Genomic DNA, 18,069 nt, shown 5'->3' with positions numbered 1-18,069 from the left:
ACACCTCCCAACGTCATGACGACCAGCAGTATGTACATAGGAGAAGATGCAATAAACACATGTTCTCCTACAGGAAATCATTTGGCTCGGCTCAAACACACGACACATTTATACCTCTGTGTGCAGATGTTCAACCTTCAAAATCCTGTTGTTTTTTTGTATTTCCTTTAATGCGTGTACAGGACAAAGTCTTTTTTAGGTCTTCTGTAAACCTTGCATGGACAACTTCGTATTGGCTTCCATTGTAGATCGTCACTCAGACTCTGGTTTAAAGATCTTAGCTGTACTGCGGTGTACAGTACTGTACATCCATGCATGCCATTCAGCTGTATGTAGGCTTTGCAATTTGTATCAATAGATTCTAATGTATAATATTCTAGTAACATTAAGATGTCAAGATAAAGATGTATCAGAAATCAGTTTTTAATGTAACAGTTTGGGTAATTTAAACAAGAGTAGTTGTGTAAAAATGACCCATGCTGAACTTGACTGTGCTCGACTTAATTATTATTATTTTTAATTCTTTCTTTCTTCACTAACAGCCAAAAGCTGGTGGTCACTCCTCCATCCACTTCAATGATTTAGTTCCTTGCAATGAGTGTAACAACACTGATGCTTTTGTAACCCTACATTACAAACAGTGCTCTGTTTCCTTAACGCGTTTGCATCTTCATCCTCATCTTCATCAACTGCTGTAAAACTGTGATCTAATAAGGCGACTTAACGCCGTCTCCTTAGCGACACGTGGTCGAGGAACTACAGTAACCATATGTAAAGTATACAGCAATCATTAGTGACCACTAATAATGATTGCACAAGCATTACTGAGGTTGTGGTTTCAGGTAAATAAAATTATATAGTATTTAAAATGTCTGCTGTGTTTATTTGTTAGTTAAATAAAGGTTTGGGTTTGTTTGATGTTCAAAGGGTTGAGTTCACATCATCCACTGCCTTTGGCTGAGTTGGTCATTTATTAGTCGTTATTATTTTTTACTGGTGTACATTCTAAGATTAATTCAATGCTTAATACATTTATGCTTATAGCAACATATTAAAAATGTATAAAATTAGAAATATAAAGTGGTGAGGCTTGAGAGAGGCTCACTCACTGATTGGGGGGGGGGGGTAATGTAAAACTAAATAATGATAAGTTTTTACACTTTCCCATTGGGGAAATACTGAGGAAAACTGCTGTAAAACAAAACCTTTGCAATTAAGGAGTTGGTCTTCTGCATGAGAAAATGCCAAATAAAATGACAAAATACAATTTGGTACATATGATGACCCTGACTCAATAAAATATTTAGACTTTCCTAAAGGCTGAGAATAAATAACCTGTTTTCTTGAACTGGGACATTAGTGTGGTGGAGTCTATTTCTGCTTGTTCATGGTTTAAGGTTCCGTAATAAGATGAAATTTATCGACTGTTCCTTCCTGAATGAATGATTTCAACTCAAACCCTTGCATTTAGTCTGTTCTACAAAGCTGGTCCTTTAAACCAGTCAGTGTACTCTGCACAGATACAAAATCTAATGTGGTTTTATTTAGCTTTTATCATTTAGTAGAAAATACCTGGACAAAAGACTTTACAGGTATTTATTATATTATATAAGACATGGATATTTCAAACATAGAAATGAAATTCACAAATATAAAATACTGTATAATAAATAGAGAAAAACAACACGTAGTGTCAAAAGTTTGCACATTAGTAACTTAAAGCATTAAAATATTTGTATTTTCTTCATAAAACATTAAAGTTCCAAGTCAGCACAGATTATCATTGAAATTGTTATTTTACATTTTTAGTGAGAGTGTTTTTAAATCTAATATCGATATCGGTTCAATATCAGCAAAAAATAAAGAAATCGGCATACGTCTAAGATCTCCCATATAAAATATTGACACAATAACATTTCTGATATAACATATGTTTTCATCAGATTTATTGGGCTTTTCTAATTCATGATTTATTAATTTCATTCAGTTGTAGATTATGTTTAAGGTTCAAATGTATGTAACCCATTGATTAATAATGAATGGGTCAATTTGATTGATTATTGTTCTCTGAGTAATATCACTTGATCAAGCCTTTTCTAACATTCCACAGTACAAAATAAGTCATAAAAGTATGTATGCTATGGTCCGCTCTGATGTATCAATATTAGTATCGACTAACACTCAAGGAACCAATATCGGTATCGAAGTGGAAAAAGATATATCGGGACAGCTCTAATTATTAGTAATATCCTCCAATATACAGACGCATATAACATAACGTGATTACTGTATAGGACCACTGAGTATTGCTGGGTGCTGTTTAACAACATGTAAAAAATTACTGATTAAAATTATATTTTGCACAGTAAAAAAACAATACATAATTCAAGGATTCAAGGATCTTTTTATGTCATTATGTGCATAAACATGTACGTAATAAAATAACATCCCCAAGGTCCCCGTTAATCCCTTAAAAAAATAAGTAGAATAAAAGAATATTAGTATAAAATAATAAAAAATAAAAAAACATCAGTGACATTTATAGAATATATACAAAATAATACAAATGTACAATAATAATACAATGATATACAAAACAATAGTGACAATAATATCACATAAATAGATAAATAGTGCAGGAAGGGGTAGAAAGCTTAAATAGTTTAACTTTTTCAAATTAAAACACCACATACAATCTCAAACAACTGTTTTCTATACTTTCACTTTCTCGAATATGAATCTAGGTCAAATAAATCATTTTTGATGTCGTTTTGTAGGTTTTCTAGGCATTTTTTGTGTGTTTTATGCTGTTTTGTGATCATTTTGTGTATTTTTGTTGATGTTTTGGATATATAAAAATATGTAAATACATTTTTTTTCTTTCAATTTTGTGGTTGCCTTAATTGTGTTTTATTGTTGTCCCTTTATGTGTTTTTGTGGTGTTTTATGTATTCCTTGTCATTTTTGTGTTTTTGGAGTTAAACTTTGTTTAAATTTTTTGTATATTTTTCTCTGATTCTGTTTTTATTGTTGTTTTGTGTACTATGGGTCATTTTTGTGTAATTTTGTATTATTGTTGTGTGTTTTGTCCTGTTTTGTGTATTTATTTATTTATTTTTGTCATTTTACGATATGTATATATATATTACTGTCATTCTGTGTGTTCTTGGAGATATTTGTATTTTGTTGTAGTTATGCATATTTTAGTTTTAGTCTCATTACAGTATGTTTTAATTGTTGTTGTGAATAATATAGGTAATTTTATTGTATTTTTATGGTCATTTATTACACTTTTTTTTAATCAGAATCAGAATTCCTTTATTAATCCCAGGGGGAAATTGCTTTTGTTTGCTACTTTATGAAAACTAAAATCACAAATAAAAGAATAAAATGTTTAACAAAGACGAAAGAAAGAATAATGTTAAATAAGTGTATAATTAAGTAAAAGACTGTTAAAAATAAGGATCAGATACACGCACATTACAGTAGTAACAAATAAAGTAAAATGGATACTTCTACTAATAATAATGATAATACAAATAAACAAATTATATACCAATATGACATAGATAATTTTGTCTGTTTTTCTGTCATTTTCTATGTTTTTGGAGTAATTTTGTGCTTTAAAAATAAATAAACCGAGGGCCACCAGTTGCCTGTCAAACTTGAGGCAAACAACAATAATATCCACCAGATGGCAGTGTTTGACAACAGAAATACACTTTTTGTCCATAAAAAGCATTTAAAAGTTTTTTTTTTTTTTTTAATTATCTTTTTACAATGTGCTCACGTGGATTAAAACTATATAATTCTATATATTTAGAAAAAATAATTAAAAAAAAAAAAAAAAACTTTTAAATGCTTTTTATGGACAAACAGTGATATTTGTGATATTTATACATGATCACAGACTGTGGGATAGAAAGACGTGATATGATGAAAAAACTTAAATAAAGGTATTTGTAAATGTTTATGAAATGAGAGTAATTGTTAATAGTAGAGCAGAGCATCAGGTGAGGTGGGCTCTGTCTCTTTAAGCAGCAGACTCACTGTCCCTGTGGTCCCTCCCATCCTCTCACACAGCAGCACCATCACGGCCGCACATCAACGTGGGAACGAGAACCTCCAGCCAAGCCTGCATCGGAACCGCTGAGGAGGACAATGGGATAACGAAAGTGTCCGTCCGTGGACTTCCCTGTGGACGCGGCTGCTTTGTCCTGTGATGTGTGGTGGAGTCCGAAGCTGCGCTCCTCGGTTTGCGCCTTTTATCCGTCCTCCGTGTGGCAGTGGCTGCTGGTACAAAGACGCTCAGTGCCGAGCGGCAGCAGCCGGGATCCAGGCTCTGTGAGCGGGCAGCGCTGAGCAGTGCACACCGGCTGTCACGGTCAAAGCTGGGATGTCACACTCAGACAGTGAGTAACCCGAGCTGGAATCGGACACTTTCCTCTTTTATTCCTCTTTCCTGGGAACACGACTCCCACCTCCCACCCCCACCTTTAGGACACTATGTCATCGTGTCGAGGCTGATGATTTCTACAAACCTGACTCTCAAAGTGTCCTTTTTTTTTTTTTTTTTTTTTTTAAAAAGTAATGCATGAGGGGAATGAGCTTTTTTTTCTCCAGCCTTAAACGTGCATTGATGTCTTGCACATTTCCTCTGACTGAGCAGCCGGTTCTTCTCCTTCAGAATGGGACCCACAGCAAGTGTCAGCGCCTAGGCTGTGGAGGTGGACTGTGTGTGGTACCTTCAAGCCTCATTTAATTAAACACTGACCTCTGACCGGAAACAACAACCCAACCATTGTTGACTCAGTCTGTGGTATTCTTCTTTTTTTTTTTTTGTATCAAAAAGGATTACCCCCCCCACCCCCACCCCATTTTATATAGACACACACACCTACCTCCCCTCCATCTCCATCTGTGTGAACCAGGGTCTGCCACTAAGGTAAATTAGGCACAATATGGTGGAGCCGGTGGGGTTCATTGAAGCGTGGAAAGCACAGTTTCCGCAGTCAGAGCCCCCCAAGATGGAGCTCCGATCAGTTGGAGGAATCGAGCAGGAGCTGGAAAGGTGCAAGGCCTCCATCAGACGCCTGGAGCAAGAGGTGAACAAGGAGCGCTTTCGCATGATCTACCTGCAGACCCTCCTGGCCAAAGAAAGAAAGAGCTATGACAAGCAGAGGTGGGGGTTCAGGAAGACCCCCCTGAATGAAGGGGTGGACCCTGCAGCCACACAAGGAACAGAGTCCCTATCCCAGCAGCCCCACGTGCAGGAAACTGGTGTGGTTGGTGCAGGAGGATATGGGGTCTGTGGGGTTGCAGACAGGAGTCGTTTCCAACCTCCCAGTGATGGAACTGGAAGATCTAAACCCAGGCCCCCACCAGCTAGGAAATCTGCCTCCCACGGTGACGGCCTGGAATCAGCTTTTGAGGTGCCTCCACAAGCTGAGTCCACATCCTGCGACAACCTAGACGGTCTTTCTCCATCTAAGCACAGAGGTGGTGTCACAGTGTCACCTCGCAGGCCCACACTTCCACCCCCTGACAAGGACTTGCCCTGCGACCCCAAGGACAAGCTTGGAATGGGACTTGGTGTGGCAGCTTTGAGATCCAACTTTGAGAGGATTAAACGAGCCAACTCTCACTCTGCAGGTGATGTAGTAAAGGGTCAGGAAAAGCAGCCCCTGCCTCCACCGCCGTTCTACACCAATATGGAATTTCACCACGACAGAGGTTTGGTCAGAGTCAACGATCGGGAAGTCTCAGACAAGATCAGCTCCCTGGGCAGCCAAGCAATGCAGATGGAGAGAAAGAGATCCTTGCATTCATTACCTGGTAACCTGGCTACAGTGGCCGGGGACCTTCGTGCTCGGCCGGTTTACAGAGGACGATCCACTGACAGCAACTGTGGCTACGATGCAGAATATGAAGATGGAGAGCCCAGCTTACGGCATTCCGGAAGGGCAAATGGGAACAAACCTCCTCCCCCACCTTGGCAGCCGTCTGATTTCCAGGCCTACTCCAGCGTCTACGTGGGTGGGGTGATGATGGGTGAAGGTGGTAGTGGAGGTGGAAGTGGAGGTGGAGTCATGATGAGAGACCACGGTGCAGGTGATGATCACCTTCTGACCTGGCCACGTCGATCCTACTCCCCCGGGAGTTTTGAGGACGTGGGTGGTGGCGGCTACACCCCCGACTGCAGCTCCAATGAGAACCTGACATCCAGTGAGGAGGACTTCTCCTCAGGCCAGTCCAGTCACATTTCCCCCAGCCCTACCACAGCCTTCCGTCGACCTTTCAGGGAGAAGAGTCGATCCCCATCCCAGAACTCCCAGAACTCCCAGCACTCCTTCGACAGCAGCAGCCCTCCGACGCCTCAGTCTCAGAAGCGCCACCACCGGCAGCAGGGAGGCCATGTGGTCATGTCTGAGGCCACGATTGTAAGTGTTCGCAAGACTGGGCAGATATGGCCACCTGCTGCTCACCACGACCTCATGCCCCACGGCAGAACATCCCATGACAACAATTACCATGGAGACCATCTAGGTGAGTGCTGTGTATTTACTACTATGTCTATGTTGTGCTGTTGTGGAGGCTGAACAAAGTGCAGATGATGTCATTCATTGAAAGAGAAGCAATCCATTTATTAAAGAAAAGCCTGATTGAAAGAGTAGAAACTATTGATATTTCTACACTTAGATGTTTAACACCTTTTTCAATTTCTTGAAAAAAAACAAAACAAACATTTGAATGTTTGTGATACTCCTCCTCCTACTACTAGTAGTACTCCGTGCTAGCACACAGGCTTGTGTGTCCTCTGAATGGCCTTGCGTGGGAGACGGATAAAAGATCCACCTCTGCTTATTCTTGGAATGTCAGCCGGGTGGGTGAACAACAAATGTGGTCAGTCTGGGCTGAAACTGCAGGTCTCGCCTCTCGCAGACACTTCCAGTGGCTCCGAGGGTTGAATTTCAGGTAGTTTGCTTGCTTTGTTGTCCTCGGAAACAGTAGAAACATAGCAATTGAAAACAAATGGATGCTGTTTACTAGTTTGAAACAAAGACTTGGAGTCCACTTATCTCTCCAGGTTAAACATGGAGCACTATTCTGTAAGTGTGTTTGCCTGTGAGGTTGTAATACACAGCGACAATGAATTGTGTTGCATTGTTTTCCTTTTCAGAGTTTGCACCAAGAGGCAGAAATCACTTGGGCAACTTTACTGGTCGTCTTTTCCAGCAGTTGTGTGACACAGAAAGGAGTTGTGTTTGAACTCTTTAATGTAACAGATGTTGATATATTGATTGACATCAGGAAGCTAGCTTTGCACACACCCTCGTTCAGTGCCAGGACGAACTGGAAAGGCAAGAGAAGGTAGTCGGATTGGTACTGGAACTTCCAGTACCTATCTGACTACCTTCTCTTACCTTTCCACATCTTTCCCTTCCAGGTAGTGAAAGATGTTGAACATACAGTTTGCTGATTACAAACAGGTTTTATTCACGACACTATTCACTATTTGTGACACTATTCATTCATTCAAGTATGTACTGTATGTAGTACAGACTGCTGGTTCTGGATCATAGCATTTTTGGTTATCTCACGCTTTTAGCTACGAGTGGCTAATTGATTTGTGCTTTGAACAACTTGTGCAATGCTTTATCAGAAACGAATCCACAAAATAGTGCTTTTCGGTTCATATCGTACAGAAATGATGAAAAAAGTAGGACGATATTGTGATTTACACAATTGTTATCGTAACACAAGATGAAAACGCCACAATCTGCTACACACCAGATTGTTATGATTTGTTTTTTATATTCCTGTCGAGTTGAAAAGTCATACCCAGAGTAAGTGTATGTCCATACTCATAGTTAAACTGCAATATTTTCTATTTTTTTACTTTTCAAAAATATTGTATCGGATCGTTATCGCGAGCCCATTGTCCTCTATCGTATCGTATTGTGAACTCAGTGTATATTCCCACCTCTAGAATCTACCTATGAAGGGACCAATTAGGTATTATCCTAAACATTATATAAAATAGACAAATTAAACATTGGAAATCTGAGCAGAAAATACATTGGGACAGTTGAGTGTTACATGTGCAATCGTCGAATATTGATCATTCTTTCACTGATTGACATTTCTCTTTTCCATTCTTTCCAAATTCAACCTGAAACTCACTATTGCCTGAATATTTTCATTAGTGATCACATTTCTATACATTAATGATACAATACAATGCAAAGTGATGAACAAGTGCTTTAAATTCAACTTTAAAATTTGGTAACACTTTTTCGACCTTTATCAGACCTTGATCAACTTTGTGTGCACTTTGCCTCCGAGCCCAAAAAACAAGTGAAGTCCACAGCCAATGGCCTGCGAAGGATCCAGCTGCTATGTTACGGATTATCACTGCACTCTCTGCCCTCTTTGTTTTACCATCTTTTCCACAACAATGAGCCCTGTGGGAAGTGAGGGTGAGCCAGAAGTGGCGGGGATGGAGATGGAGCAGGGGAGGGGGCCAGTGGGTGCCGTTTGTTGGGGTATATATGTTGCCGACAGATGCATTTAGTGGGATAATCTGGAATTTGAAGCTGAAGAAGGAAAATGTTTGTCTGGATACCCTGCAGAGAGCTCTTTGTTTCCTGTGGGATTTAAAAACAGGCTGGATGTTGACAGGGAAGTGGATGCATCATTCCAGGTCCTGCTGAGATTGGACAGATGGACAGACAGACAGACACTGAAGGAAGAGATGTCGAGGGTGTGTCTTCAGTGGGTGGCTCATATTAATGTTGAAGGTGGAGAAGACGGAGGCAGGCAGAGCTGTCGTTTTTCGCTTCGTTGGTCAGGGATGCGGGGGCTGCGAAGAGACACAGATGGGAATGAACTCTCCTGTTGTGTAACAGAAACACACAGACTAATGTTCACACACACGCACACACACACACACACGTTTGATGTTTACTCTCATACCTTGAGGCTGCTCTGCCTGTAGTACCAAGTGTGCGAGTACAGTATACGCTTCTATGTCGAAGCTGTGGAGGATTGTTTTTTTTGACGAGGTCAAAGAAGAGATCTTCTCTGTTTATGTAATACAGGGGCATTTTCAGGGTAAGACTACTTGTCACACAGCGAGCAGAACACTGTGTTTATGACATCATAATAATGGAGTGAAGTAAAGGCTAAAGAAAACTGTCGACAAAGTCAGGACGCCTGTCAAACAACGAATAAGAACAAACAGAAATATACTGTATCCACGCTGCTCCAGCACCCTGAAATATTTCAGCAGGTTTACAGTTTAATAAATTCACGTTACAAAGCTGTAAAGTATCTGTATACATGGCTGGACTTTTGTCATATAGTAGGACTGCACAATTAATCAAATTTGAATCGTGATCAGGATTTTTGTTGTCACAAACTTGATCGTTAACAATATTTACATGTAAAATATGGGCTCTGCGCTCTATAACAGTGTATTTATTCAGTTAGCCTTTGGTACATTTTTAGTTCTTGGGTTAATTTTTTCTATTATGTTTTTAGTATAATTGTTATTCAAAGCTTAATTTTGCACTGTGAACTAGTGTACACATATTGTTTGTTTAAAAGTAGTGTAATAAAAACACCGATTTTTTTTTCCTAACGTAATAAATAATTGTAATTTTAATCAGGTTTGCAATATTGATAATGATTATCATTTTGGACATAATTGTGCAGCCTATATGTATGACCATCATGACTAATTATAATTAAGATATAGGGCTGCTCGATTGTAGATAAAATAATAATCACGATTGTTTCAGTCATAATTGAAATCACGATTATTCAAACAATTTTTTGTCAACCAAATATTTATTCCTTTTTTGACCAAAACAACATAAAATATTGATTTTAAATATGAATACAATCCTTCAAACATTAAAATCCAGTCTGTTCATTTTTGCACAAAACAAATCAGTGATGTGTCTTTGCTCTAGGTTTTCATCATCAAACCCAAAGTGTTCACATATAAGAGATTTTGACTTGCCATTTGTTTACCAAGCGTTTTTGCTGCATTGTTTCAAGACCGCTAGCAACAACCAGAGGTTTCCCGATCCGATATTGATATCGGATATTGGTCCGATATCAGCCAGAAAACGAATATCGGATTTTATCGAATCACCGATGTAAGCTCTTCGATAAAATTTTCAGCACTTCTATCCATATAGACTCCAACAAAGTAACCTACTGTTGCATACTATTGTTCTCTGTTTGAGTAACATCACTTGATCAAGCCTTTTCTATCATTCCACACTACAAAATAAGTAATACAATTCTGTATGATTTGTCCTGATATTGTATCGGATCAATATCGGTATCGGCCGATAAGCAAAGCTAGAATATCGGTATCATTTTGGAAGTGAAAGAGTTGTATCGGGACATCCCTAGAAACAACTTTCCTTGTGTTGGCCCGCAGGCTAGCTTTAGCTTTAGCTTTGAGAGGGGCGGGGCTGAGGAGCATGCATGCGCGTGGAACTTTATTATTTGTAGATGTCCGAAATCGTGAAAGTTGTAAAATAAGATAAAAAATAAAAAATAAAATCAAAAATAAGAATTGGTTGTTTTCAGTTATCTTATTTTTGTAACCGTTGGGTGTAATAATAGAAACCATAATCAAATTTCGATTAATTGCACAGTCCTAGATGCAACCCAACGGTTTCATATTTTTCAAAGTGCATAATATCATATTTCATTTTAATGCATCACAGTGGAAATTTATAAAACATTTGACATTATCAGCACAAAAGCACTCTTTGTTTGCATGTATGACTGACTGTTTTCTAATGATATAATCTTTTTTTTATGCATTTGTTGCATAACTCCAGTTATTGTGCACTGAGCTGTGTGCTTTTGAAGCAGCGATCCACCATGGCTGAACGCCTCCTGGGTCAACACACAGAGAGCCCCGACCACGGCTGCTGATGTTTGGGAAAATGTGTGACTCACATTCTGCTAAAAATCAAGAGTGAAAAAAACGGAGGTGATCTCCAAACACAAGTATCTATTGAGAATCCCAGTTCAGCCTGTTGCCAGTGTGTGAGTTGCTCTCAGAAGGTTTGCTCGGCACAGACATAAATCCTTTAACAAGCGTGTTCAGGGGTGATAAGATTCTGCATCAGTGGGAAGCGGCTCCCACAGATCTCGAGCTTTACGTTTGCCTGTGTTTGTGCGACGCCGTCCACAGCATCATGTGATTTGTCATGTATTTCCTCATACATGCAGAGAGAGGACGGGAGATGGAAAGGGCTTTACGGTCATCTGGTTTGGCACAATGACCTTCTTTTTCTCACATGGGGTGGGCAGTGACTGTAGCTCATAAAAAAAAAGGCTCCTTCAGTCCGTGTGCGTGTGCGTGTGTGTGTGTGGGTTTGAATGTGTGTAATTGAGTGAAGTTGGCAGGGAAAGCCTTGGTTACCTCCACAGGCACACAGGAGCTCGTAATGGTGACAGGAGAGGCAGTGGTGGATAAAAACAACAACTGAATCCCAGTTCTTTAGTTCAAGTAAAGTTGCAGCTCTTCAAATTGCGAAAGTAGAAGCTGCTCAACAAAAATCTCCATTGGTAAAATTTCCTGTAAATGCACCTACTGTACATTGTACTGACCATAATCTTTCTAACTATATGCCTCTATAACCCTCTTTTGAAATCATCTCAATGTATTTAAAGTGAGTTCCTGCCTTAAAATGAGGATCAGTGCGAGAGGCTGTCAGGATGATATCACTACATCCCTTTTTGTCTCTAACAAGTGGTGAAATCTGTGTTTTCCACAAAGGAAAGAGGTTATATGCATTTAGCGAATACCACTGCAACAGTTAAGTTAAGTGAGATAGATGGTGTTTCTTTTGTTCTCTGCTACTTGTTATAGTAGATGTTTGCATCTGATTTTATAGTTAACTAGTACAGTGCCCGTCGGAGGTATGTATTCATATTGACATTAACAGGAGTTCCACAGTGTGGATGGGGAAAATATGGTATATATCTATATATTTTATTTTAGGAGCCAGAACATCTCCAGAATGCAATCAGCTGTTCTTTGACCCATTATCAACATTTCCTGAAAATGTCATCAAAATCTGTTCTTAACTTTTCAAGTTATTGTGTACAAACAAACAGCGTCGCACTGCGTTAGCTTAGCTTTAGCATAGAATAGAACACTGTTGATGGCATCATCAGTTTGATTGGAACCCCGATGACATCACTGTGGCGCTGATCAGCTGTGTGCGCGCATCGGCTGCTGCGGCTCGTTATTATGAAACTGACAGGCGCCAGACTGATGAAACTATTTTAACACTGTGTACAACGTAAAGCCACAGTTTGATCCAATACAAGAGTAAATAGCAAGTGAAACATTGATGACAGATGATGATGATGACGACTAATGCACGCTAATCATTTCTGAATGCAGGAATGTAAAGAGTTAATAAAATCAGGCTTTCCACACAAACAAACGTTAATCTGGCGTTAATATGAGGGGAAAAAGAGAGATTTTAACTGTAGTTCAGACAGAAAAATGTGTCTGATCCTCACCCTGCAATAATCTGATCAATAGTCTGATCAGTAATCTGATCAAATCAACCTGTTACATTGTTTATCAATGAAGGCGTTTCAAATTAAAAGTGCACTTTCAATGACATTTACAACCGCCTTCATTTACAGACTACACGTTTTTGGTCGACTTACGCGTTGTCAAGAGTCTGGACCGGAGACTACGCGCAGGAGAGAAGCGCGTAATTGCAGGTTGCGTAAAAAAGCGCTTAAGTCCAGACTGGAGAATAGGGCAATAGGTGACTGCCGTCGTGACAATCACATAGTAAGCTAGTTAGTTAGCAACTCTAGCTAACGCCCACCAGGGTGGTAATTTTTGCAAAATAAAATTACTGGACCATGTGCAGCCCAGCACCAAATGGTCCAAGGATGCATACTGCTCCACAGCCCAGTGGTTGCGAATCATTATCCTAAATCATTTCTTTTCTTTTACTTTTGACTTTGTGCCAATGTGCTGCTTTTCCTAAACTCTTTCCCAGTAATGTTTTATTCTCTCAGCTGCGTAGTGTGGCCTTTTGCTTGGAACCAAGTAGAGACGCGTCACATTTATTTCTTTGTTTTCTACCGAGCACAGAGAAAAGCAGAGAGGGCTCAAAGTTGCCCTTGCTCTCCTTTTACTGCAACAACAGGACCGCCCGTTCGCTAAATTGTCCTAGAGTGCCTGCCCTGAAGAATCCCCATTAAAAATAAAAATAAAACCTAAATCAATACCAACTGCCAGCAGTACACCTTTGTTACAGTCTAGAGAGTCTAACTCTGTTTGTCTGCACAACTGACTCTACTAGAATCACTTTTTTTCCCGTTAAAAACATTTAATAATAATAATAATAATAATAATAATAATAATAATAATAATGATAATAATAATATTTGTAATAATTAATTTTATTTAAAAGCGCCTTTCAAGCTTTTTTTTTAAGTAAAATGAATAGCCTAACATTAATAGCTTAACATTTGTGTTTTTAGTACGTGGAATCATTTTAAGCACACCCAGGAAAAGTATCCTAAACTGTAATCCACAGTGAGAAATAACACATTTTCTTTAGGAAAAACCTTCCAGCTAATCTCAGAAACAAAAAGAAAGTTGTTTGTGAAGTTTAAAGCCAGAGGCTGGCAGTGCTTTATGTCTAATTAGTGTTTTCTCAAACCACACAAGATACAACAAAGAAGATTGAGACAATTTCTTCCTTTTTCCTCTGTTAGACAAGGGACATACAGGCAAAAAATCCTGCTTAAACCACATTTTACCACATAACTTTCTGGTTTAGCTTTAGAATTTTATAAATACTAATTCAAACTATGAATATCTTTATGTTAGCTGTAAGCTAATACCAATAGGCTATGATACAATATTGCAATATTGAAGGAAAAGACATGCCAAGTTCATGGTACAAGCATAGGTTAAAGTAATGGATTACAAGTACTCGCGTTACTGTAATTGAGTTGCTTTTATGGGTACTTGTATTTTTTTGAGTAAATTTGTAAATCAGTAATTTTTCTGGTACTTAAATACGTTTTAAAATAATTAAAATAAATAATTACATTTCGACACCGTTACTGAACAAATTATATATTATTCTTGTTTTGTTGTTATTTTATTTTTATTTATTGGTTTATTTAACAGGGACAGTGTACATTAATGTCAATACTGAAAATATACTAGAATTAGCCAAAGGGCTATTTTTTTATCTGCAATCCCTGGACAGAATGTTCTACTCTGTAACCCAAAAGGAATACTAACACAAATTACAGGAAACATACAGTGAAAAATGCAACTACATAATAACATATAACAGCGCCATTTACATATAAAAAAACAATACCAATGGACATTGTGAAACTACAGAATGACCAGACAACAATCAAATGCATCACATCATAGCCGACCAATCAGATTAAATGTAATAGTATTGAATGCTGGTTATTTTCTCAGTTTTAGAGTTCATAAATTTTCCTATACTTTTAAAAAATTTGAATTGTATTCATTGGTGTTATTTTGTTTAAAAAAAAAAAAAAAAAAGTTACGTAAGTTCCAATTGTGCAAGATTTATTAACAAAAAAGGGGGTGAAAGTATCTAGTAACTTTCACTTTGAGTATTATATGTATGACTTACTTGTACTTGAATACAACTTCAATCAATTAACAACCTATTTAAAAAAAATGATTTAGATAATAAACTGAAACTGTACAAATACAATGTAATACTTTGCCAGATCTTCACAAAAAACTCTATATAAAGCATTTACCAATCCCCAGACCAAATATTATTTTTGTCTGTCAAGCTGTCAAATCTGTATATCTGCCAATCTCACGACTTATTGATAATCTATGAGGGATGCTAGTTAATCTTTGCAATTTGCATTTTATTGTACACAATAAACTCAACTACTTCAAAAACATGTATTAGATCAGCTATTGAATGTATTCAGAGAGTGTAGCTAAGATTGCATTGTATTATAAAAAATATAATTATTTGGGTAATTGGCAGTTGTCACTAAGGTAACTTGAAATATCTAGTTTATATTATTGGTTTTAACAGATTTCAGTTGTCCAAGACCTCAAAAAGTCTATGTTTACCCATTTATTTAATTGACTTCAATTTGTTTTGACTCTTCTGGGCGGGGCTATAGAGTGTTATCAAAAAGTAGTTGAAAGAAAATCTCTGGGATTCAGGCTAGCAGAGGAAATCCCAGTCTGCTGCGTTTGCTGTACACTAGCAAAACCCTACCGATGTTGACTGTATTTCAATCTGTTAGATTTAGATCTAAATATATACAGATACAGTATGGAAACATTGATTCAAACCCAAGTTTCCAGCATTTGTTAAGGCCGTTTAAGGAGCAGGTATCTGTGTTTTACATTATAGTGAAATGAACCTGCTCTGCCAGTAAACTGCACAGAGATTTCAACACACATAGCTATGAAAAAGAAATAGCACACCATCATCAAGGTAATGAGCGAAATGTCACTGGCTGTTGATCAACTGCCTTTTTCTGGCTCCTGAGTAAACTGAGTAAAGTTGGAATAAATCACGCTATAAAAACCAAACGTGTCACATATTTCCAGTTACTTAGTGAGTAACATCATATCTTTGGGAATTCCTTAGCACCTAGTTTCCCAAAGTGGGGTACGTGTACCCCCAGGGTACACGTATTGTCATGGGGTATGTGAATGAAAATTAAAAACAATGACAACGTTGGAAACTAGAACATAAATAGAGCAGCTAATGCTATTACTAGGTTAATGCTAATGCAACAAAGTGAGTGCTAATGCGAATGCTAGGTTATTATGTTATTACTAGCTTAAACTTAGGTTAATGCTAATGCTAGGTTAAAGCTTATGCTAGGTCCATGATAATGTTAGGTTAATGCTATTGTTAGGCTAATTCTATTGCTTTGTTAATGTTAATGCTAGGTTATCGCTATTGCTAGGCTAATGATAGTGCTATGTTAAAGCTGATACTAGGTAAATTTTAATGCTAAGCTAATGCTAATGTTAGGCTATTGCTATGCTAATGTTGATGTTGATGCTAGGTTAATGCTATTGCTAAGTTAATGCTAATGTCAATGATAGCTAATGCAGTGCAACACGGGCCAGCACTTGCATTTTCTTCAGGAAATGCAAATATTCTTGTTATTTTTATTATATATTATTCCTCAACAGGATAGGTGAAATTCACTGTAGTGCTACATTGGAGATGACATTACATTATTATGTTTTATTAAGTGTGCAGTAGTAGGGGGTACATGGCTTCAGGTTAAATGTCTTCAGGGGTACATGACTGTGGAAAGTTTGGGAACCACTGCCTTAGATGGATTTGTGTGAGAAAGTTTTTAATTGTAATGTATTTGTGTATTCATACATTGTTTTCTTCGATACTGAAACAAAAAGAAAGCATTGCAAAAGCAGCAGGGGTACATTATAAAATGATAGTTTTAGACGCACAAGAAAGCTGTATAATGTTAGCTTTGTTGTTAGCCACAGCTAACAGCTCTGATGGCAAAACATGAGCAGCTGGATGAGATAGAGTTGACATGTAGGCTACTACACTATCAAATATCTGCAATTTCTTAGACATTTGTGTAGCTGGTCAGTAGACCAGTATATTGCTTTTTTAAATATTTAAAAAAAAAAAATTTATTTTTTCAAAACTTTTTCTGCTTTTTCACTAAAATGTGCAGATAGGTCTTCACAGAAATGTTGTCACTGTTGAAGGAACCAGTATATTGTTCACTGGAATATTGCACTATTATGGTGTCACTGGTAAGAAAGACCCTATTTTTTGTTTACAGAAAGCACTAATGGAGATAGTCATTCATTTACATTGGTATGTTGACACATATTTACAGAAATGTTGCACTAAAATAGTGTCACTGTTCATAGGACACTTTTTCTATTTATTGTCTTTCAGAGATATAAAATCAAAATTTAATTTTTTCACTCAATCTTTTTTTCTTCTTGTTATGTCAGATTATCGTAGATTGATTTCTGATCAATATATTGATAACTGCAGTATTGTCGTATCGTGAGATAATTGTTATCGTGAGCTTTGTATCGCGTATCGTGAGGTACACAGAGGTTCCCACCGCTATTGTTGGTAGTAGTTTAATCCCAAAAGGGTAGAAGTAACCATCTTGCTGTTTCATTTACACACTAATCAAAATCACAATGATTAAAGAAGCTAACAATAAGTTAGTAAAGAAGTTTGAATTGTTATAATAAAATATTAAAAAAGAATAGTTATTAATTTTTTTCAGCACAGGTCTCTCCCCTTCTTGTTTGTAGCACAGTAAATGAATGTATTTATTTATTGTAACACTTTAGTTATTGCTTAGGATGGTCGACACATAAAAAGGCAGAGATTTCTCAAGGTGGGCGTGTTATGCATCAATCAGAATAAGAACAGGCAGCATCTCTTTTGAGTAGAAATTTAAACACAAAAAACATGGAAAAAGAAATATAAATATTTGAAGATATCGATGTCCAGGTTTGATATCGTTATTCCTCTCTTGTCTTTGGTCCTCCTTTGTTGTGCATTTGTTGCAGTGGGAGTGTCGGCTCCTGGGGAGGATTGCATTTCATGTTGCGATCTGCCTCCTCTGATTCCTCCATTTTTCCCTCAATGCCCTTGAGTGACATCGCTCCTTCTGTGAAATCCCTTTTATGTCACTTAATATCCCCTCTTTAGTCCTCTTGGCCACTCTCTCCATCTGACTGCCCTCAGTACTGCTCAGCCTGGGGTGCATGAGGTGGTTTAAATGGTGTTTTAAAGCCCGACACGGTCATGAAAACAGTTTTTTTTAAGTTTGTAGCATGAACAATTGTATTCAAGAATATGCCGAAGCAGCACCTACTATTGTGGCTTTTAATATTTCAGTCTGTATCAGTGAAATCAAATGTCTTGTTACGATTCCTGAATATGTTTAAATGGGTACGCAGACAGGTGTTGAGAAATGTGAATCACTTATCTGTAGAAATCTGTT

General features: G+C 37.8%; 1 protein-coding gene across 2 annotated transcripts in view; it reads left to right on the top strand.

Annotated features, from left to right (window-relative positions):
- Positions 1–4,613: 4,613 nt before the first annotated feature.
- Positions 4,614–18,069, top strand: part of LOC114473177 (breakpoint cluster region protein-like) — a 106,997-nt gene continuing 93,541 nt past the window's right edge. Inside the window, exon 1 of one of the 2 annotated variants that reach the window (XM_028462607.1) lies at positions 4,614–6,546. In XM_028462607.1, the coding sequence (XP_028318408.1) occupies positions 4,962–6,546 (1,585 nt within the window). In that variant the 5' untranslated portion in view covers positions 4,614–4,961. Of the gene's footprint in view, positions 6,547–6,837; positions 6,884–18,069 lie in introns of those variants that run through there. The other variant, XM_028462608.1, reaches the window with a different exon arrangement.

The sequence above is a fragment of the Gouania willdenowi genome, chromosome 12 (assembly GCF_900634775.1).
Source record: "Gouania willdenowi chromosome 12, fGouWil2.1, whole genome shotgun sequence".
Taxonomy (NCBI): Eukaryota; Metazoa; Chordata; class Actinopteri; order Blenniiformes; family Gobiesocidae; genus Gouania; species Gouania willdenowi.
This window is presented reverse-complemented; position numbering and strand designations above follow the sequence as displayed.